This window comes from Bombina bombina, chromosome 4, assembly GCF_027579735.1.
Source record: "Bombina bombina isolate aBomBom1 chromosome 4, aBomBom1.pri, whole genome shotgun sequence".
Classification (NCBI taxonomy): domain Eukaryota; kingdom Metazoa; phylum Chordata; class Amphibia; order Anura; family Bombinatoridae; genus Bombina; species Bombina bombina.
The window spans coordinates 1,129,155,996-1,129,180,995 of NC_069502.1; the positions used below are offsets into that span (position 1 = coordinate 1,129,155,996).

A 25,000-nucleotide genomic window follows, 5' to 3' on the forward strand; every position below is an offset into this window, starting at 1 on the left:
TCTTCTGCCCGGATAGCATGAAGACTTTGCAGCCTCTTCTGGACCTCTTCAGACGTCGCTTTATAGAAGACTTCAGCCTGGCTACCTGGCATGGTGAAGACAAGGTAGGAAGATCTTCGGGGCTTAGTGTTAGGTTTATTTAAGGGGGGTTTGGGTTAGATTAGGGGTATGTGGGTGGTGGGTTGTAATGTTGGGGGGGGTATTGTATGTTTTCTTTTTACAGGCAAAAGAGCTGAATTCTTTGGGGCATGCCCCGCAAAGGGCCCTTTTCAGGGCTGGTAAGGTAAAAGAGCTTTTCTATTTTAATTTTAGAATAGGGTAGGGCATTTTTTTATTTTGGGGGTCTTTGTTATTTTATTAGGGGGCTTAGAGTAGGTGTAATTAGTTTAAAATTGTTCAGAAGAATATGTGTAGGAATAGGGGCGTGGTGCACTTAAGGGATGTAATTGATTTTTTAAGGAAATTTTTTTTTATTTTTTTTTAATTTTTTTTAGTTTTTTACTTTGTAAATATTACTGGGTCCATGTGACCATGTTTGAAAGTGTAAAGAGAAAAAAATAATAATAAAACTTATTTTGTGAATACAAACAAGTGTGTAAAATGTGTTTAAACCATATATAAGTGATGCCTTTTAAAATACTCTTTTCTATTAACAGTGTATTAGTGAGAAAAATAAAATAAAACATTTTTTGCACGTATCTGGTTTTATTATATTGTTTATAGTAACCTTATAAAGAGGGTTTTATTCCTAGTCCATAAGAGTGCATCAATTGCGTGAATTATCTATATTTAGAATTTTAGTGAAAGCAATTATTAATAGTGTCAATTTCCTAAAAAGATTGTGTGAATGTTAAATGGCTGATATCTTAAATAAAATATACCAAAAAGACCTGTGAACAACAATAATAAATCATAAACGACTTTAACTTATGGAATTAAATCAGCAGAAAATTTATTTAAAAATTATGATAAAAAGTATATTATATTTGGTAATTACCACTGGATGTCAGAAATTTCTCTGGGACGTCTCCCAGATATAATGTGGGTATTCAAATGGCCATATGTAAAAACTCAATATGTGTCAATTTGCTACATAAAAAATTACTAAACACAGAACAAACTTAAAAATTAAAAAATGTAAAAAATGTCCGTTTTAAAAAGTCAAGAGAAAGATCCCAAATATCTACTCGTATTATGTAATGAGGATTGGTAAGTTCAAAGTAAGTTTTTGTATCCTTTGCTTCTTATACTTTACTGGATACCGCTCTTAGTGTTATGCATGCGGCACAAAAACAAGAAGTAACTATACATGCCAAAAGTAAGGCCAGAATTTTAGCTTTTACACACACTCTTGCTGGGGCTTTTTCAATTTGTGATCCAAAACAAATAAATTTTCATATACCGCTCTTAGTGCTATGCACGCGGTAAAACCAGAGGCTTATTGTGTCCTTCAAACAGGTTAGGATTATTTTGCGTTCACCTTTGCAAGCTAAAATTCTGGCCTTACTTTTGGCATGTATAGTTACTTCTTGTTTTTGTGCCGCATGCATAACACTAAGAGCGGTATCCAGTAAAGTATAAGAAGCAAAGGATACAAAAACTTACTTTGAACTTACCAATCCTCATTACATAATACGAGTAGATATTTGGGATCTTTCTCTTGACTTTTTAAAACGGACATTTTTTACATTTTTTAATTTTTAAGTTTGTTCTGTGTTTAGTAATTTTTTATGTAGCAAATTGACACATATTGAGTTTTTACATATGGCCATTTGAATACCCACATTATATCTGGGAGACGTCCCAGAGAAATTTCTGACATCCAGTGGTAATTACCAAATATAATATACTTTTTATCATAATTTTTAAATAAATTTTCTGCTGATTTAATTCCATAAGTTAAAGTCGTTTATGATTTATTATTGTTGTTCACAGGTCTTTTTGGTATATTTTATTTAAGATATCAGCCATTTAACATTCACACAATCTTTTTAGGAAATTGACACTATTAATAATTGCTTTCACTAAAATTCTAAATATAGATAATTCACGCAATTGATGCACTCTTATGGACTAGGAATAAAACCCTCTTTATAAGGTTACTATAAACAATATAATAAAACCAGATACGTGCAAAAAAAAATTTATTTTATTTTTCTCACTAATACACTGTTAATAGAAAAGAGTATTTTAAAAGGCATCACTTATATATGGTTTAAACACATTTTACACACTTGTTTGTATTCACAAAATAAGTTTTATTATTATTTTTTCTCTTTACACTTTCAAACATGGTCACATGGACCCAGTAATATTTACAAAGTAAAAAACTAAAAAAAATAAAAAAAAATTTTTTCCTTAAAAAATCAATTACATCCCTTAAGTGCACCACGCCCCTATTCCTACACATATTCTTCTGAACATTTCACACATATATAAGTTGGAAGGAACTTATATTTATAGGGAGTTTGGGATCTGATAGTTCCAGCGCTCTATTCACTCTAAACTAAATAGTTTAAAATTGTTGTAATATTTTTCTAATGTTTGTAAATATTTTTTTATTTTTTGTAACTTAGTTCTTTTTTATTTTTTGTACTTTAGTTAGTTTATTTAATTGTATTTATTTGTAGGTATTGTATTTAATTAATTTATTGATAGTGTAGTGTTAGGTTTAATTGTAGATAATTGTAGGTAGTTTATTTAATTTATTTATTGATAGTGTAGTGTTAGGTTTAATTGTAACTTAGGTTAGGATTTATTTTACAGGTAATTTTGTAATTATTTTAACTAGGTAGCTATTAAATAGTTATTAACTATTTAATAGCTATTGTACCTGGTTAAAATAATTACAAAGTTGCCTGTAAAATAAATATTAATCTTAAAATAGCTACAATATAATTATAATTTATATTGTAGCTATATTAGGGTTTATTTTACAGGTAAGTATTTAACTTTAAATAGGATTAATTTATTTAATAAGAGTTAATTTATTTCGTTAGATTTAAATTATATTTAAGTTAGGGGGTGTTAGTGTTAGGGTTAGACTTAGCTTTAGGGGTTAATACATTTATTATAGTAGCGGTGTGGTCCTGTCGGCAGATTAGGGGTTAATAATTGTAGGTAGGTGCATGCGACGTTGGGGGCGGCAGATTAGGGGTTAATAAATATAATATAGGGGTCGGCTGTGTTAGTGGTACATAGGTATAATGTAGGTTGCAGCGGTGTACGGAGCGGCAGATTAGGGGTTAAAAAAAATATGCAGGTGTCAGCGATAGCGGGGGCGGCAGATTAGGGGTTAATAAATATTATGTAGGTGTCGGCGGTATTAGGGGCAGCAGATTAGGGGTACATAGGGATAACGTAGGTGGCGGCGGTGTGCGGTCGGCAGATTAGGGGTTAAAAAAATTTAATAGAGTGGCAGCGATGTGGGGGGACCTCGGTTTATGGGTACATAGGTAGTTTATGGGTGTTAGTGTACTTTAGAGCACAGTAGTTAAGAGCTTTATAAACCGGCGTTAGCCCAGAAAGCTCTTAACTACTGACTTTTTTCTGCTGCTGGAGTTTTGTCGTTAGATTTCTAACGCTCACTTCACCCAAGACTCTAAATACCGGCGTTAGAAAGATCCCATTGAAAAGATAGGATACGCAAATGGTGTAGGGGGATCTGCGGTATGGAAAAGTCGCGGCTGCAAAGTGAGCGTTAGACCCTTTCCTGACTGACTCCAAATACCAGCGGTAGCCCAAAACCAGCGTTAGGAGCCTCTAACGCTGGTTTTGACGGCTACCGCCAAACTCTAAATCTAGCCGTCATTTATTTTTTTACTCTGGTGCTTTTCGTTACTTTCAACTTGTAATACGCAAGCTTATCCGGCCATGCTAATTTTTTGCTTTGAGTGCAGTTAGTGCTTGAGTGGAAAAAAAATAAATAAAAAAAATAGCTTATCAATTGTAATCTGGACCATATATATATATATACATTTGAGAGCCAATTCCTGTGTTATATATATATCTATATCTATATATCTATATATCTATATATATATATATATATATATATATATATATATATATATATATATATATATATATATATATATATACAAAGGCAATAGTCCACTCATTGTTAAAGAAATAGGCGTCACTACAGGGGGGCAAGATTGTTCCTTGCCCCCCCCCGTGTGCCCCCCTGCTGAATGAAACAAATTAGGCGGCCATGTAAAATTATGTTATAGATGTTGAATGGCTATTTGCATTAAAACCAGCGACCATAGGCCATATTTCACTGCTTTTGGCTATAACTTAAGTGGCATAAAACTTGCAGAGGAGAAGGAAAGGACATGAAAGGACAGATGATCATGGAGCAGATAGTTACACTACTCCTCTAAACACAGGAAAACTGGGTCTGTTTACAGATAAGTTCTTGCAGTAAACTGTCACATATTTGTAAATAACAAACACTGCTGTTACACTCATGCACTCATAAACACACATTTGTGAATGAATAGTTACAGTCTGAGGCAGCTTATGAGAGTGAGTGGTAAATGTATACATAAAGAATATGAGAAAGTATAGCAATCTAACCCTTAATGTAGATAACCTGGATGTTCTTCACCCATAATCATTATCCTAAGCACACTGATAACTTAAAGGGACACTGAACCCGAAAAAATGATTTTGTGAAACAGATGATCACAAACTGATTTAAAGACACAGTAAACAATAAAATTGTTTTACCCTTAAAGGGACACTGAAGCCAATTTTTTTCTTCCGTGATTCAGATAGAGCATGCAATTTTAAGCAACTTTCTAATTTACTCCTATTATAAATATTTCTTCATTCTCTTGCTATCTTTATTTGAAAAAGAAGGCATCTAAGCTGAGGAGCCAGTCAATTTTGGTTCAGTACTCTGGACAGCACTTGTTAATTGGTTGGTGAATTTATCCACCAATCAGCAAGAACAACCCAGGTTGTTTACCAAAAATGGTCGACTTCTAAACTTACATGCTTGCTTTTCAAATAAAGATACCAAGATAATGAAGAAAATTTGATAATAGGAGTAGATTAGAAAGTTGCATGCTCTATCTGAATCACAAAAAAAATTGGGGTTCAGTGTCCCTTTAAAATGTCTAATTTAAAATGTTTCTTGTGTAAGCTCTGCATTCAGAGACAGATTTTATCATGGCATGTACCCACGCATAAACACTGACATATTCAGGCCCATTTATCAAGCTCCGTATGGAGCTTGAAGGGCCGTGTTTCTGGCGAGTCTTCAGACTCGCCAGAAACACAACTTATGAAGCAGCGGTCTAAAGACAGCTGCTCCATAACCCTGTCCGTCTGCTCTGAACAGGCGGACAGGAATCGCCAGACATCAACCCGATCGAATACGATCGGGTTGATTGACAGCTCCCTGCTGGCGGCCGATTGGCCGCGAGTCAGCAGGGGGCGGCGTTGCACCAGCAGCTCTTGTGAGCTGCTGGTGCAATGTTAAATGCGGAGAGCGTATTGCTCTCCGCATTTAGCGAGGTCTTGCGGACCTGATCCGCAGTGTCGGATCAGGTCCGCAAGCCCTTTGATAAATGGGCCTGTTACTGTTTACACACACACACATATACATTGACATATACACGGATATATACACACTCACATTATTGACATATGCACTGGCATATACACACGCAAGCACCAGGCTAATAACGTTTCTTGTTCTGGGGTTTTTAAGAACTTTTGTGGCAGTGGAAAGTGGCTGGCTGTGTAAAATTTATACATGTTAGTTAGTATTAGATAGTTACACACACACCAAACAACACTCAGGGTCTGTTTATTGGTCTTCATTAGTGACATATTTAACATAAGGATTATTTACAGAGCCCTGGTGCTTGCTGACATTGCTTTAAACTATAAAGAAAAGGTTTTAAAAGTGTTCCTCTCTTTCTCAACTGAAGCAATAAATGAGGAAGATAGGAAAACTCTTGGAAGCTTGTCTTTTAAGTATTAGGTTAGTACAAAAAAGTATCATTGCATAACACATTACTCTGGTATTTTGGAATCTTATTTTTTTTCAATGATATCAGTAAAGGGACATGAAACCCCCCAAAAATCTTTCAAGATTCAGATAGAGAATACAATTTTAAACAACTTTCTAATTTACTTCTATTATTTAAATTGCTTCATTCTCTTGTTATCCTTTGCTGAAAGGTTTATCTAGGCAAGCTCGGGACAGCAGAGAACCTAGGTTCTAGCTGCTGATTGGTGGCTGTATAAATATATTGATTGTGATTGGCTCACCCATGTGTACAGTATGAAACCATTAGTGCATTGCTGCTCATTTAACACATGATACAAAGAGAATAAACAGATTAGATAATAGAAGTAAATTATAAAGTTGTTTAAAATTGTATTCTCTATCTAAATCATGAAATAATTTTTTTGGGTTTCATGTCCCTTTAAGTGGTGAAAATTATTAGTGCACGCGCCCCAGTTTTGATTGTGGTATCTTATGTGCCCCCCCCCATATAATGTTCCTAGAGTCGCCACTTGTTAAAGATAGAAAAAAAGTCAGATTTCTAAATCATTTGCTTACTCATCCGGATCTAGAGGACTAGTAGAAATTATAAGCCCTGTCTGTGGATGCACAACATTTATTAGTCAATTCAAATAACTGAAGTCCTTTATTTTTTAAATAATGTTTAAATAAACTTATGCACGACTTTGTGCTTCACAAAAAGGTTAACATATATTATTTTGTTCATTTGTATTAATAACATCTGTACATCAAACTTAATGTCAGATTTCATTTTCTACACCACATTTATATTAGACATTACCTTCCTAAATGTAATGAAATATTGAAATAGCAAACTGAAATGTTTTTACTTTTGCAAACATACCTCTGAGGTTTCCCCTGTATGGGAATTGTCAGGAATATCCTGTGATATGACATTGATTGTAAACCCAGTAATTTCTCCTCTTGCCATGCGGTTGTTTGGTTTTTCCCAGGACACATTCAGAGATGTTGATGAAAGTGGAAATACTGATGGAGGTGGCATAAAGACAGGCTCTAAGGAAACAAATATATTTAGGGGAAAAATGCAAATAAATTATATTTTTTAAATTGAAATGTCGACCTGATTTGTGAGATAATATTTAATAATAGCAAATGTATACTTCTTATATGGAATTAATCCCAGAATGGACTTGGAGTTTTACAGACTTAACTAATTAGTGGAATTTGATAACTGAGCTGTTATTTTTACTCATTTTAACAACATTAGACAGATGAAAGACTCAGTTTTCCCTGGTTGGAAAAGTATATGCAGGACAGATGTTTAAACAGATACTGCGGCTGGCCAATTAAAGGGACATTATAGTCAATTTAGGTATATCAGCATTTAAATACTGCATCCGTATAGAAGATAAATGTTTTAAAAGCATTTACCACTTTTTTAGCATACTTTTCAAGGTTTTGCAAATCAAAATTAATTTAAGAATACTTCCCTGCTGGAATTAATGTTCATGGTCTACTTCACTGTTATCAAGCAGTGGAAGATTTAAATTGAACCGGCTTTGCATTGAACATACAGTGTCTGCTGCCCAGATGTATAATAACACACTCCCTTGAATGTGCAATGCTGTCACCTTCTCTCACACAACCAATCAGGAGAGGCGAGCCTGTCACTCAACCCGAGCAAGCGTCTTCGGGGTAATTTCAATCATGTGCGAGACCAACCTGCAAGTGTTGCATAGTACATTGAGTCCAAAACCTCAATAACCTGTGTTTCCACTAGATTAAAGGATTCTGGGTATGGATATTCAGATGAGCTTCACAAGGCCTCACCTTGTTGCTCTCAATTTCCATTTTAACACAAATTATCCAATGCTGGTGAAATGCTAATTTAAAGACTATTGGGGATCGGAAAGTACAGGATGAGAAGTTACATATGGACAGCTAATTTAGTCTCGTTGCCCTTCAGCAGCTTATGGTAGATTTCTACCGGCTGCATAGTGAAGCTTGTATTGGGCATCCAAACCAGTCTCTAAATATATTACAGTGAGTATAAGGTGAGAAAAAAACTTCTACTGTAAGTATAGTTATAGACAATATATCATTTTATCTGCAACTAACAGTGTTTTCAGAAAGCCCATCTGTGTACATCTAGTGCTATATGATAAGAACAAGTAAGAGCCACAATATAAAATAATTAATGTATAGTATAAAGTTGAGCTAAAAATAAAAATAAATTGCAACTCTCCTACTGTTCTTTTTTGATAGAAGAGTATATATAAACATTACCATATGAAAAGCTATTGCAAATATTAGGCAAATTAAATTGTAATTAACTCTTAATTACAGTATAAGCCATTCTATACTGCGTAATTAAAAGTCCTATAACAAATTACATATGCAGCAAACATAATAATGAATGACATTAATCAGTGTGTGAACTTGTGACTACAACACAGGTCCACATAAGAGTCTTCTGAAATTCAAGGTGCCTATTTAAACAACTTTACAAGTATGTGCAAAATCTGGAAGCTTGTAAACCTCTACTATCCTCTGTAAGACTTGTGTATTGTTACCTAGATTTGCATTTCAGCATATTTTAGTTTAAGGTGGCTGGTTGCTGCAAACTCTGCTTCTTTACAAAAAGGTGAAGTTCAAAGTCATTGATCCTGGGGGAACGGTCCAATTTCATCCCATTGAATATAAGTAGGTATATGTCAACAGTGATTGACAGCTAATGGCTGCTCTCTGTATTCTAGAATAGTTCACTATATCACTTCGTATTGATTATATCCTTAACCAGTGACTTTACACTATTTATACATTTATATCACCATACTAATATAGGGATTCTAGTAATACATATAGAAAAGACTATCTGTAACAGAAGTTGAGAGTCTTTATGCGCTAGAATATAGATCACATAAAATGATGATCTTTTAATATATGTTATTTAATTATGAATATTTCTTATTTGATAAATTTTACATATTTATTTTTAGTTGTCTTTACACTGCTTATGGTGGTCCAGTGATGATTTAGTCCTGTGAGAAGGCTGAGTAACCAGAACTTAGACTAAAATAGCCCAACATACTCATGCTAACACTTGGAGGTGTGCTTTGCTTGTGACTTTCCTTTTTTTGCTAATTTGTATCAGGTTGATATATACAGATTTATACCATGGGACACTCTTCTGCTTTATATCTTAAAACATTTTGAATATGATTCACTGTAGGCTCTATTAGCAGGCGTAGCATTTAAACACAGGTGCCATATAAATATATGTTTCATGCTCATATGCTCCCCCAGAAAATATTGATAGCTCTTACTAGAAGCACTTTTACAAACACAAAAAAAGACATTTTCATAGAATTGAGAATGTTTTATTTTTAATAATAAAATTAAAAAAAAAAACTGTTGTACCATGCTTTTTTTACCCAACTCCACCAACTAAAATCCATTGCAAATTACAGGGAGAATTGATCAGCTTAATGGGGTAGGGGAGAAATGAGACAACAGTCCTATACCTTCTGTTTTGATTTCATTTTTTATTTATTTTTATTTCAGTAAAAAACCTACGGCTAGATTACGAGTTTTGCATTATGAGGGGTGCGGTACTATCTTGCACGTTATTCTCACCGCTCACTTACCTACAGCGCTGGTATTACAAGTTTTCCTAAACCCAGCGTTAAAAGACAAGAAGTGAGCATAGAGCAAAATTGAGCTCCATACAGCACTCTAATACCAGCGCTGCTTAAGTCAGCGGTGAGCTGGTTGTACCTGCTCATGCACGATTTCCCCATAGAAATCAATGGGGAGAGAGGGCTGAGAAAAAGTCTAACACCTGCAAAAAAGAAGCGTAAAGCTCAGTAATTCAGCCCCATTGATTCCTATGGGGAAACACATTTTATGTTTATACCTAAGACTCCCTAACATAAACCCTGAGTCTAAACACCCCTAATCTTATACTTATTAACCCCTAATATGCCGTCCCCGACATCGCCGACACCTACATTATATTTATTAACCCCTAATCTGCCGCTCCGGACATCGCCGCCACTATAATTAACATATTAACCCCTAAACCGTCACACTCCCACCTCGCAAACACTAGTTAAATAGTATTAACCCCTAATCTGCTGCCCCTAACATCGCCGCCACCTACCTACATTTATTAACCCCTAATCTGCCGCCCCCAACGTCACCGCCACTATACTATATTTATTAACCCCTAAACCTAAGTCTAACCCTAACACACCCTAACTTAAATATAATTAAAATAAATCTAAACCAAACCTACTATTATTAACTAAAAAAATCCTATTTAAAAATAAATACTTACTTGTAAAATAAACCCTAAGCTAGCTACAATATAACTAATAGTTACATTGTAGCTAGCTTAGGGTTTATTTTTATTTTACAGGCAAGTTTGTATTTATTTTAATTAGGTAGACTAGTTAGTAAATAGTTATTAACTATTTACTAACTACCTAGTTAAAATAAATACAAATTTAGCTGTAAAATAAAACCTAACCTAAGTTACACTAACACCTAACACTACACTACAATTAAATAAATTACCTAAATTACAAAAAAAACCCCACTAAATTACACAAAATAAAAAACAAATTACAAGATATTTAAACTAATTACACCTAATCTAATAGCGCTATCAAAATAAAAAAAGCCCCCCCAAAATAAAAAAAACCCTAGCCTAAACTAAACTACCCTACCAATAGCCCTTAAAAGGGCCTTTTGCTGGGCATTGCACGAAAAAAATCAGCTCTTTTACCTGAAAAAAAAATACAAACAACCCCCCAACAGTAAAACCCACCACCCGCACAACCAACCCCCCAAATAAAACCCTAACTAAAAAAACCTAAGCTCCCAATTGCCCTGAAAAGGGCATTTGGATGGGCATTGCCCTTAAAAGGGCATTTAGCTCTATTGCGGCCCAAAGCCCTAACCTAAAAATAAAACTCACCCAATAAACCATTAACAAAAACCTAACACTAACCCCTGAAGATCCTCTTACAGTTTTGAAGATCCGACATCCATCCTCAACGAAGCCGGGAGAAGTCCTCATCAAAGTGGCAAGAAGTCCTCAACGAAGCCGGGAGAAGTCTTCATCCAAGCCGGGAGAAGTGGTCCTCCAGATGGGCAGAAGTCTTCATCTAGACGGCATCTTCTATCTTCATACATCCGGCGCGGAGTGGCTCCATCTTCAAGACATCCGGCGCGGAGCATCCTCTTCCAACGATGTCTTCTTCCAGAATGATTATCTCTTTAAGTGACGTCATCCAAGATGGCGTCCCTTAGATTCCGATTGGCTGATAGAATTCTATCAGCCAATTGGAATTAAGGTTGAAAAAATCCTATTGGCTGATGCAATGAGCGGTAGGCAACTTCTTCAAGGGAATGCAATGTGACATTTTAGAAAAACGGTCAACCACCATAAGGATAACAGTATTGTCATTGGAAACAGGGAGCTCGACAATGATGTCCATGGAAAGATGTGTCCAAGGACGCTCACCATTAGCAATAGGTTGTGAAGAAGACCCACAGTAAGACGTCGAGGAGTCTTATTATGTGCACAAACTGAGCAGGAGGCAACATACTCCTCCATAGCACAATTCTCTGCAACAGACAGAGGGTAAACCCGGCCCCGAGGAGGAATGGCTCCGGGTTTGCAGGTCTATGGCACAATTGTAAGAACAGTGAGGAGGCAATGTGCCGACATGCACCTTGTCAAAAATGTCTAGGAACTCTCGGTACTCCTCTGGCAGTTGAGATACAGAAGAAGTGCTCAAGACTTTAACTGGTTTCCGAAGACAAGTGGAAATACATTGCGGAGACCACAACAAAACTTCGGACCTGTGCCAATCGAGACTGGGATTGTGCTTTTGGAGCCAGGGATAACCCAGAACAACCAGAAAATGCGGAGAGTTTATCACCTGGAACTGGAGGGTTTCAAAATGGAGAGCCCCAACAGCCATGGATAACCGAGCAGTTTCGTGAGTAACTAGGGCTGAAGGGGCCTGCCATCAATGGCCTCAATAGCAAGTGAAACGTGCCGAGGCAAAACAGGAATAGAGTGTTTTGATACAAAAGCACTGTCAATGAAATAGCCCGTAGCACCGGAGTCAACAAGAGCCTGGGTGACTATGGAGGAGTCCACCCAGGAAAGGACAACCGTGACCAAAGGTTTCTCCTTTAGCGGTTCTGGGGACGAGGATAAACCACCCAAGGTCTGCCCCCGACAGGACCTTAGGTGTGAGTGTTTCCCGGACGTCTAGGACAAGACTTCAAATGGTGGCCTTGTAACCACAATAGAGGCAGAGGCCCTCCCTCCTCCTAAAGGCCCTCTCTGCCGCAGAGAGACGCGTGAATCCCAACTGCATCGGCTCAACAGTACCTGGTACCAGGAGGCAAGGGAGGAGATGGAGGCATGGGTGGGAATGAACACGTAGGAGACAATGGAACAGGAGGCTTCCGCACACGCGCTTTAGGATAAAAAAGACACCAATGCCTCAAGATCCTCTGGTAAATCTCTGGCAGCAACTTCGTCTTTAATCGCATCAGAGAGCCCATGAAAGAAGGCGGCAACAAGGGCTTTATTGTTCCAACCTACCTCTGCGGCAAGTGTACGGAACTCAATGGCATACTGAGCAACATATCTTGTACCTTGCTGAATGGACATGAGTGGTTTAGCAGCAGAGGAGCAACATCAAAAACCCTTCAAAAAGAGGCCACAAATTCAGGGTAATTTGAAATCACAGGTTTATTAGTCTCCCACAAGGGATTAGCCCAGGCAAGAGCTGTGTCAGAGAGTAACGAGATGAGAAATCCCACCTTAGCTCTGTCAGAGGGAAACGCCTGAGGTAACATCTCAAAATAAATGCCCACCTGGTTCAAGAACCCTCTGCACTGATTAGGATCGCCTCCATATCGCTGAGGTAGAATTGCAGAACCGGACATGCTTCTGGTAGGACATTGTGTGCGGAAACAGGAGCAGCCATAACTTGTGGCACATTTTGGTCCAAATGTGCAGTGCGAGTCAGCAGGGTTTGCAGGGCTAGTGCGAATTGATCCAAGTGGTGATCCTGTTCATCCATCCTGGAAATTATGGCTGGTAAAGGTGGATTATCAGCACCATCAGGATTCATGGCTTTTGCGTAATGTCAGGGTGCCAGGAATCAGACTGAGACCAGAAGTGCAAAAATAATCACAGCTTTATTAATAGCAAAAAATAATAAAGAGTCCACAAGTCAAATAACAAGCCAGGAATCAAAAACCAGAGCTGGTAGTCAGATGAGCCGAGTCAGGAGCCAAAGCGAGTAGTCAGATGAGCCGGAATCAGGAACATGGAAAACAGCAGAGTCAGGAACAAGCCAGAGATCAGGAACCAGGAGGGACGTCAGATAGCCAGGTAATATACAGGAGCTCTCACAAACAGGTCTGAGACAACGCAAAGGCAAGCATACTGAACAGAGGCCCTTTAAATAACAAGTGATGACATCACAATTCTGAGACTGCATCCTGTCTCACACGGATGATGCACACCAGTCTGGCCATAAAAGGAAGTGCAGTAAATGAGCAGCATCCCCCACAATGCACTATAGTCTGCAAGAGAGGTGAGTAAAATGGCTGCCAACAGCACATGGCAAACAAAACAGGTAAAACCCCTGACAATCAGCCAATAGGATTTTTTCAACCTTAATTCCGATTGGCTGATAGAATTCTATCAGCCAATTGGAATCTAAGGGTCGCCATCTTGGATGACGTCACTTAAAGAGATATTCATTCTGGAAGAAGGCTTCTTTTTCAAGAGGATGCTCCATGCCGGATTTCTTGAAGATGGAGCTGCTCCGCGCCGGATGGATGAAGATAGAAGATGCCATCTGGATGAAGACTTCTACCCGTCTGGTGGACCACTTTTCCCGGCTTGGATAAAGACTTCTCTCTGCTTCATTGAGGACTTCATGCCTCTTCGATGAGGATGGATGTTGGATCTTCAAAACTGTAAGTGGATCTTCAGGGGTTAGTGTTAGGTTTTTTTAAGGGTTTATTGGGTGGGTTTTATTTTTAGGTAAGGGCTTTGGACCGCAATAGAGCTAAATGCCCCTTTAAGGGCAATGCCCATCCAAATGCCCTTTTCAGGGCAATCAGGAGCTTAGGTTTCTTAAGTTAAGGGTTATATTTGGGGGGTTGATTGTGTGGGTGGTGGGTTTTACTGTTAGGGGGGTTGTTTGTATTTTTTTCAGGCAAAAGAGCTGATTTATTTGGGGCAATGCCCCGCAAAAGGCCCTTTTAAGGGCTATTGGTAGTTTAGGCTAGGGTTTTTTTTTATTTTGGGGGGGATTTTTATTTGGATAGGGCTATTAGATTAGGTGTAATTAGTTTAAATATCTTGTATTTTGTTTTTTATTTTGTGTAATTTAGTATTTGTTTTTAATTTATTTAATTGCATTTAATTTAGGTAATTTATTTAATTGTAGTGTAGTGTAAGGTGTTAGTGTAACTTAGGTTAGGTTTTATTTTACAGGTAAATTTGTATTTATTTTAACTAGGTAGTTAGTAAATAGTTAATAACTATTTAGTAACTATTCTACCTAGTTAAAATAAATACAAACTTGCCTGTAAAATAAAAATAAACCCTAAGCTAGCTACAATGTAACTATTAGTTATATTGTAGCTAGCTTAGGGTTTATTTTACAGGTAAGTATTTTTAAATAGGAATTATTTAGTTATTAATAGTAGGTTTTATTTAGATTTATTTTAATTATATTTAAGTTAGGGGGTGTTAGGGTTAGGGTTTAGGGGTTAATAAATAAAGCATAGTAGCTGCGACGTTGGGGGCGACAGATTAAGGGTTAATAAATGTAGATAGATGGCGGCGATGTTAGAGACCGCAGATTAGGGGTTAATAATATTTAACTAATGTTTGCAAGGCGGTAGTGCGGCGGTTTAGGGGTTAATATGTTTTTTATAGTGGTGGCGATGACGGGAGAGGCAGATTAGGGGTTAATAATTTTCTTTTAGTGTTTGAGATGTGGGAGGGCCTCGATTTAGGAGTTAATAGGTAGTTTATGGGTGTTAGTGTACTTTTTAGCACTTTAGTTATTTGTTTTATGCTATAGCTCTGTAGTGTAAAACTCATAACAACTGACTTTAGAATGTGTTACGAATCTTGACGGGATAGGCTGTACCGCTCACTTTTTGGCCTCCCAGGACAAGGTTGTAATACCAGCGCTATGGAAGTCCCATTGAAAAAAGACTATACGCAATTTGTGTAAGTTGATTTGCGGTAAGGCCAAAAAAGTGTGCGGTGCCCCTAAATCTGCAAGACTCGTAATACCCAGCAGTAGTGAAAAAGCAGCGTTATAATCTGATAACGCTGCTTTTTCACTATAAAGCAAAACTCGTAATCTAGCCGTTAATTTTTCTTAAAAACCATATACATAAAACTCCTCATCCCAACCCACTTTGCACCACAGGGTACTTAAGCTTTTCCATCATGGCCCCTAGTAGGCTAACCTGGCATCTACTGGGAATGGGGCAACCCGCATGTTGATTGGTTCCCCACCCACTGGTGCCAGTGAGCCTGATCTGTTGAGCAGGGAATCTTGGGCAATCCAGCATGATTTAATCAGTGAAGGTAGAGAAAACCTGGTAGTTAGAAGTCTTCACATGCCAATGACCCCCCCCCCTCTCTTACTAATTGGCAATTAAGTCTCCCAATACCCTAGAGAGAGGGTTATTATGTTTACAGATGAGGATTAGGGAAGGCTAATGGTTATATGGATAGCGATTGATATTTAAAGAGACAGTCAAGTCCAAAAAAAACTTTCATGATTCAAATAGGGCATGTAATTTTAAACAACTTTCCAATTTACTTTTATCACCAGTTTTGCTTTGTTCTCTTGATATTCTTAGTTGAAAGGGAAACCTAGGAGGTTCATATGCTAATTTCATAGACCTTGAAGGCTGCCTCTGCATTTGACAATTTTGCACTACTAGAGGGCGTTAGTTCATGTGTTTCATATAGATAGCATTGAGCTCATGCACGGGAATTTACCAAGGAGTGAGCACTGATTGGCTAAAATGCAAGTCTGTCAAAAGAACTGAAATAAGGGGGCAGTCTGCAGAGGCTTAGAAACAAGGTAATTACAGAGATAAAATGTGTACTATTATAACTGTGTTATGCAAAACTGGGGAATGGGTAATAAAGGGATTATCTATCTTTTAAAACAACAAGAATGCTGGTGTTGACTGTCCCTTTAATAAAATAAAATGTGCTGTATGATTATATATGCATTCCCATGCACTCTTCCACCTTTTGACACAATCCCTAGGCAATTTCCCACCCAGTACACCTACTCCAGGCACTCGACCTCTCTAACCCTTAGCCACAAGGCACCCATACACAAATCCCAGGAATTCAAATATTTTTACAAACACCAAAAAAAAACATCTCCTCCTATTGCCTATTTGACTCCTTGATACAAAGTGCCCCATTTATCAAATCAAGGACAGACAAGGTTCCCTACTTAGGAACCTGTCCGCCCAAGATTTCATTGAGCAGGTAGAGGACTTTTTACTAAAACGACCTACATGTAACATTTCACTAGTATATCCTTGTATAACACCTCCCCCTGTTCTCACTCTACCAAATATTAGGGAGCAGGGCCTATTAATAACCCTGAACAAGAGAGTAAAATCTGTAGAGAATATAATGAAGAATGTGAAAGAACTTCAGACACATAGACAATGCCCCTGTCCAGTCCACTTTCTGAAAGATCCATGATTATTTCACAAAGAATAAATGCAATGTAAAAGATACACAGAAATACGAACACAAAGTTGATCACAATCCTTTACAAAAGTTTATCAAATGATTTATCTACAAAAACCCCTATAGATTTTAATGGGGATTTTCTGTAGAAAAGAATCAGAAAAGTGTTTCTAAAAGATTGTGATCAACCCCATATTTAGTTAAAGGTACAGAGAAACAGTTAAAGTGCTATTTGAATTAGTACAAATCATAATCCTGAACACATTGCTCTGTACAAAATCTACTTGCTCTGATACACAAAATAGAAAGGGAATCGTTTAAATGTAATACAAGTTAAAATGCAAAATGTGAAGCCTAAATTAAAATACAAAGCACAATGTGTAACTGTAATACAACTCCCAAATGTAGTGCTAAATTGTATTGTGCTTATATTTCTTTCACATCCAGAAATACAGGGAATGGCCTGTAGAGAGATACAGCAGAGTTTGCCTTTCTAGAATCTTGTTAGAAATCTCATACTGGTGACTTATCTTCAACTAGCGCCTGTAACAGTTTAAAGAATTGTGCTCTTAGACTGCACAATTTCATATAACATTTTGATTTCTAATTTGTCTACGTTATGTACATAGGTAAAAAATGAATTGACAAGATGGCTGAAATATTTGATACAAAAAGTTGACAAAGTTTTTAGCAGGCGCTCACATTTTAGTAGACATTTCTGATCTGAATCTCTAGAAATATCCACCATAAATATAAAAGAACACTGTAATAAAATGCTATTTTTTTTTTTTTTTTATCTTAAGCAGTTTATTTTCATTTTGAAACTTGTCCTTAGGGACAAATCGCTTGATGGCTAATAAGGACAACACACAGGTAATATATGAAAGATAAAACAGACATTTGGGTTCATAATATAGTAATTATCATCTACATTTTCATAATTCTTACCAGATTCTTCTGTTTTCATAGTTATCCATTCTGAAGATATACTGCCAGCCATGTTAACTGACACAACACAAAACTCATATTTTGTATTTGGTTCTAAGTTAGTGACAACTGTATTGGTAGGAGGTGGCATCAAGGCATTTTCATTTTGAGACTCCACAACTGGCTGAGGATTGAGCCATCCACTTGCCTGAAATACACGCTTTTCGGACTGAATAGGATTATCGTCTGATTGTGTGATACTCCTCATGTACAGTTCATATCTTATAATAATTCCTAAAAATATAAATAAGATATTTTATGTCAAGTAAATAGGTATATGAAAATGTATAAAGTACAATTTAATTTTTTTTCACATACTCCACTTTTGCTAGTTGTAAATCTATTTAAATAAAATATTATCAAATATTATAAAAAAACTTTTTAGGTATAAGCCATGTCTAAAAACATACGGCTAGATTACGAGTTTTTGTCGGTAAGGCTTGCGGTGTTAACAAGCCTTTTTTTCTCACCGCTCCCTTAAGACAACGCTGGTATTACAGGTTTTTTTAAACCTGGCGTTAGCTGCAAAAAAGTGAGCGTAGAGCAGAATTTAGCTCCACCTCTCACCTCAATACCAGCGCTGCTTATGGTAGCGGTGAGCTGGCTAAATGTGCTCGTGCACGATTTCCCCATAGGAAACAATGGGGCTGAGCCATCTGAAAAAAAACCTAACACCTGCAAAAAAGCAGCGTTCAGCTCCTAACGCAGCCCCATTGTTTCCTATGGGGAAATACATTTTATGTCTGCACCTAACACCCTAACATGAACCCTGAGTCTAAACACCCCTAATCTTACACTTATTAAGCCCTAATCTGCCGCCCCCTACATCGCCCACACCGATATTATATTATTAACTCCTAATCTGCCGCTCCGGACACCTCCGCCATCTACATTATACTTATGAACCCCTAATCTACTGCCCCCAACATCGCAGAACCCTACATTTTATTTATTAACCCCTACTCTGCCCCCCCAATGTCGCTGCAACTATAATAAAGTTATTAACCCCTAAACCTAAGTCTAACCCTAACACCCCCCCTAATTTAAATATAATTTTAAATATTCTTAATAAAATTACTACAATTCACTAAATTATTCCTATTTAAAACTAAATACTTACCTATCAAATAAACCCTAAAATAGCTACAATATAACTAATAGTTACATTGTATCTAGCTTAGGGTTTATTTTTATTTTAGTTTAGGTAATTCATTTAATGATAGTGTAGTGTAAGGTGTAATTGTAATTTAGGTTAGGATTTATTTTACAGGTATATTTGTATTTATTTTAACTAGGAAGTTATTAAATAGTTAATAACTATTTAATATCTATTGTACCTAGTTAAAATAAATACAAAGTTACCTGTAAAATAAAAATAAAACCTAAGATAGGTACAAATGTAACTATTAGTTATATTGTAGCTATGTTATGGTTTATTTTACAGGTAAGTATTTAGTTTTAAATAGGAATCATTTATTTAATTGTAGTAATTTAATTTTGTTTTATTTAAATTATATTTAAGTTAGGGGGGGTGTTAGACTTAGGTTTAGACTTAGGTTTAGGGGTTAATAAATTTAATATAGTAGCGGCGGCGTTGGGGTCGGCAGATTAGGGGTTAATAAATGTAGGTAGGTGTCGGCGATGTTAGGGACAGCAGATTAGGGGTTAATAAAATTTAACTAGTGTTTGCGAGGCGGGAGTGCGGCGGTTTAGGGGTTAATACATTTATTAAAGTGGCGGCGATGTCCGGTCAGCAGATTAGGGGTTAAAATTTTTATTTAACTGTTTGCGATGTGGGGGGGGGGGGGGCTCGGTTTAGAGGTTAATAGGTAGTTTATGGGTGTTAGTGTACTTTTTAGCACTTTAGTTAAGAGTTTTATGTTACGGTGTTAGCTCAATAAACTACTGACTTTTAAATGTGGTATCAGTCTTGACAGGAGAGGCTGTACCGCTTACTTCTTCCAAGACTCGTAATACCAGCATTAGGAAAATCCCATTAAAAAGATAGGATACGCAATTTACGTAAGGGGATTTGTGGTAAGCTCGAGTCGCGGAAGAAAAGTGAGAGGTACACCTGTACCTGCCATGCTCGTAATACCAGCGGGCGTTAAAATGCAGCATTGGGACCTCTCAACGCTGCTTTTTAAGGCTAACGCAAGACTCGTAATCTAGCCAATAATATTCTAGTAAGAACATTAAGCCTAACTAAATATTTTATTTACATTTTAATTTCATAAGTTCTTTTCTGAAGGTTTTAACCTCCTGTTTAGTATTTTGTGATGACATTTGTTCAAACATTTACTTGCTGGTTATAGCAGTTAAAAAAGTTAGTGGTAAAATTAAAAAAAGGTAATTTAACTGCATGTTAAGATTTAAAGGCAATAAATCCAATTAACCATCCTCCCTATTGAAAGTAAACAGAATACTCTCCCACTGTAGATGAGGGTCTCATGTTGCGCAGACTCCAGGTACAGCAGCTAAGCCAGAGAGCTGGTGCACACTCTCCTTAGTTTCAGTAGGGAGGATGGTATGACATAACATTGGCTATACTGCCTGCCAACTGAGGTCTAAGAAAATACCTAGGGGGCTTTTATTGTGTAATTTTAACTCTTTACATTTTCTATATACTGCAATGTTTGTCATAAGTTGCAACACATTCTAGAGTTTACTGTTTCGTTAATGAATATGGGATTGGGTGACACAAACAAAAGAATATGTCTGTTTAGCTACATCAGCCATTGGTGTTACTCAACAGTAACAACCTTTGACAAGTGGCTTAGAGAACATACTTTTAGTTTGTGGTTGTAGAAGGTGCCTTACTGCAGCATGACTAAGGACTTAGAAGATTTGGAAAATGCATACTTTAACATTCAGGGTGGGTGCATGTTTTTGACACATTTGTTTGAAACAACATATGCCCTTTTCTTTTAATCAAATTTAGAATATTTACCAAATATTTGGGTATTTGTATTTAGAAACAAATGTTAAATTTGATAGTTACAATTATATATTCAATTTAAAGGAAACAAATAAGTGACATTATAGGGCTATGTAACCCAATATTTTTTTCAGGATTCAGATAGAGCAGCAATTTTACTTCTATTTTACATTTAGGAGCTGGCCCATTTCTGGAACACAATAGCATCTGTTTTGCAATAATGTTATTCATTTGCAAGAGCACTATAAGGCAGCACTATTTCCTGCCATATAGTGCTCCAGATATTTCTTTAACACAGAATCTCATGGGAACGAAGTAAATTTGATAACATAAATAAATTGGAAACTTTTTTCAAAATGCTCTATCTGAATCACTAAAGATATTTGTGGGGGTTTCATATACCTTTAACATTTGAATGCTGATTCTTATAGTAGGTGAAATAGGTTGCACATCCAAGTCCTACCCACAATTCCTTATGGCATAGCCACACAACCCTTTTCTAGGTGGTTGGTCCTGTATCTTGTCTATATATAGGGACCTAATCCTGCTATGATGGCATGAATATTACACTATATGAGGTTTTCTTATTTTGTTTAAATCCATAATAAAAAAAAAGGATTTATTCTGTGCCACAACTGGAAGGCTGCTACCCACTACATGCTGCCACTATATATTTATCAAAAATATTTGTTTTGTTCATTTTCAAGTAAATTCATTCATTAGTTCATTTGCTCATTTGTTTCGGACGTATATTCATTAACATATCGGTTTGTTAACGGATATACGTTCACTATTATTTTCAATGGACATCAGAGTATGCAACAAATTTTAACCCCAAACTTACATTAAAAAATTTGAAAAATGAAAAGAATCAGTCATTTAAAGTAAACAATAGTTACAGAACATATAACAAATAATTTCATGAAAAATTAAGAATTTATTATACAGAAATGAAATTCCTTTAAAATTAATATGAGACATATACAAATAGTAAGTTTTTTTTGTACATCTTAAAAAAGTACAATTAAAGCCACATGCAGCAGTGACTACTACATGTAATAAGGTAACTGAGTGTCAAGAAGACAAGCATCACTCTTGGGTCACTTAGGTCCAAGTGTATTAACCAAGAGCTCAAATACTAAGGGGCCGATTTATCATGGCCCGAATGGGGCCAAATACCCCTGTTTCCGCACAAGCCTTTAGGCTCGCCGGAAACAGGAGTTAAGAAGCAGCGGTCTTAAGATCGCTGCTCCTTAACTTGTCCGCCGCCTCTGAGACTGCGGACATCAATCCGCCCGATCGCATATGATCGTGTTGATTGACACCCTGTGCTAGTGGCTGATTGGCTGTGAATCTGCAGGGGGCGGCATTGCCAAGCAGTTCACCAGAACTGCTTCAGCAATATTAAATGCTGACAGCATATGCTGTCTGCATTCAGCGATGTATGGCGGACATGATACGCTATAGCATATCATGCCCGCTAGACATTGATAAATTGGCCCCTATATCTCAAAATTTTTCTGATCAGAACTAGGTCAGGCAGGGGTTTAAATGTGTTTTTTTAGCCTGGCAAATGGGAGGTAAGGATTGGGTAAGAAATTGTGCATGTCATTCTCAGGTTTGACACTTAAGCAATCAATCAATGTAGTACTTTCCGATCTCTCTTTATTGGCTTCAATACAGTATTTTTCATAGAACAAATATGAATTGAGTTTAGGGTGTTTTATCCAATCAAGGCATATCACTCTTAAGTGTCCCCAATTGTAGTCTGTGTCAAGCTAGATCTACCTATGGAAGAAAGGACTTCCAAACTGTGGTATTCCAATTATTAATGCAGACTGATACATGGCTAATAAAAACTAACAATGTGCTGATGAAGCATGTGTTTTCATTGGTAATGGTATTCATTATTGGCCATCCTTTAGCTTTTAAAATGTCTTTTGATAAAAAAAATAAGAGCATCCGACAGTCTACAAAGTTTTTGGATTAACATTTTATGCATATTTACTCCTTCCTCTAGCTTGGCCAACTATCAACTATCCCTAACTATTCAACTTCCAAACGTTCCCTAGAGGTTAAGGAAGCCTATACATGACAATTAAAGACAGCTACCATAAACATCACACAAACAAAGTCAATGTCTTACCATTTGCATGTAAGGGTGCAGCCCACTGTAAGTGAATTTCAGAAGAGCTGGTGTTTATCATAACTGGTGGTTCTTGAAATACTGGAGGCGCTTGAGCTGTTATTACTGTGACTGGTTTACTTTGCAGACATCCTTCAACAGTACATGCTTGGACAAAAAAGTTATACTTTGTAAAAGGGACCAGATTGTGAACTGTCATTGATGATTTAAGTCCTTCATAAGACACATTAGGTTCTGATGATTTTATTGATGTGTGAGTTAATATGAATCTCTCTATAGGACTTGAATCATTTGAAGTGAATATCCAGTGCAATGAGGCAGAGAATGGACCAGCCGGATAATCAAGATATAAATTTATGTCTCCAATTGGTGATCCAGCTTTTGTTTGGTAAAACACATTGGTACTTCTGGTTAAACCATGCACATTTTTTGCATCAACATGGTAAGAATAGACAGTATAAGGCACTAAAGCTGTATCTGTATAATCCTGAAAACCTAAATAAAAAGATTAAAATGTAATTACCTATTGTATAATAATATTTAAGTAAATCTGCTGTTTTAATTGTTATTGTACGTTAAATATAAATACAGAACATTTTTACTGTGCTGCTGTGTGAACATGACAATATATTATTTCCAAAATTAAAGTTATACAAGAGAGATTATCACAGACATGTTGTAAAATGTAGTTAATTGAACAATAAACAACATTTCTATTACTTTTTTAAATTAATGTCTATTACAAGAGATTTTGTTAAATTACCCCTATTTTGTTTTCTTTACTCACTTCTCAGAGCAGTATTTTCTTACAAAGCCACCCCCACACACACACACACACATTGGGCCTTTTTCATTTTTCTTTCCACATATATCCAATCTTGATTTTTCTTCTTTATTACTATATTTACTTTATATAATAATATATCTATTAAATTAATACATTGAACAGAAGTTTATGTGTTCTTGTTTAAATACATCAGTGAAGCGTTAAGAATTTTTTTTATACTGTGCTCTTTGAGAAAATGTCTACAAGTGCATAAAAAGTAAAATTTTGTACCGCAATATTTTCTGCCATTAGTTTAAGCCTAATTACAACAAATATGTTTCAGCCAACTAATGGAAACAATATACTGATTTTTAAGTATAAATTTAGAATTGTAGATGTTTCATTCAGTTTATTAAAAAAGAAAGATGTAATCAATTTTAAAAAATTATGTTATTGCACACTTTAAGATTTTAACAAAATTATTTGATTGAAATGTAAACTAATCCTAAAGAGTCATCTACTATATGTAATGAATTATGATTACAGGCAAAATACATAAATCATTTTAAAACAATATCAGAAAGATTGCATTTGCTGGAACAATGCAATCTACATTTTATTAAACAATTTTATCAATTTAAATTTGTTAAAGTAAAAAAATAAAAAGTGCACAAACAATTTTAAAAAGTGACTCAAAATTTAGGGGGAGACTTTCCTCCCCTTTCCATTTGCATTCTATTTGTGCTTTAAAAATTAGCGATTTTTTAATCATTCAGGAACCTGATAAAATGTCAAGAGTTGTAAAACGGTCAACCTAATCTGGCATGGTGCTTAGTAATAAAGCAGAATGCAATGGATCAAATCAAAAAGGCTACAACACCTACTTAAATTGATCCAGAAAACAGATATTCTGTTCACATTTTGTAAAAGCATGTAAGCAGATTAACAGTTCACCTTCATAGCCTCCTCTACCACTGTATTTAGATTAATTAAATTAACATGTAAAGCTAGATTTATATCAGAAAGCTGTTTCGGTCTAAGTGGAAAGCTTTATCCAGTTGTTAGAGTATTATTTGCCTTATTTAATATATTTTCCCACTCTATACTGTTACTTTGCAGGATTTTCATTTAGCAATTACAATCTCTATTTTAATCTTCTCCCATTGCAGAGTCAGATTAATACTCTAGTAGGTCTTAGACTAGTTACAAAATTGAGGCCACCAATGCCTTCATATTACATTCCCTGGCCATGTTAATATGCATAGTGATATTAAAATAATATAAATAAAGATAAACGTATGAATTCCATTTGATTCATTTTGGAACGTTACTGGCGCTAGAATAGTAAGAATGCCTACTGATCC

General features: G+C 36.1%; 1 protein-coding gene across 1 annotated transcript in view; it reads right to left on the minus strand.

Annotated features, from left to right (window-relative positions):
• USH2A (usherin) overlaps positions 1 to 25,000 on the minus strand; it is a 2,188,359-nt gene that overhangs the window by 1,712,444 nt on the left and 450,915 nt on the right. Inside the window, exons 16-18 of the mRNA XM_053712759.1 lie at positions 22,871 to 23,365; positions 17,748 to 18,020; positions 6,891 to 7,060 (exon numbers count right to left, since the gene is read on the minus strand). Coding sequence (XP_053568734.1) covers positions 6,891 to 7,060; positions 17,748 to 18,020; positions 22,871 to 23,365 — 938 coding nt within the window. The remainder of the gene's footprint in view (positions 1 to 6,890; positions 7,061 to 17,747; positions 18,021 to 22,870; positions 23,366 to 25,000) is intronic.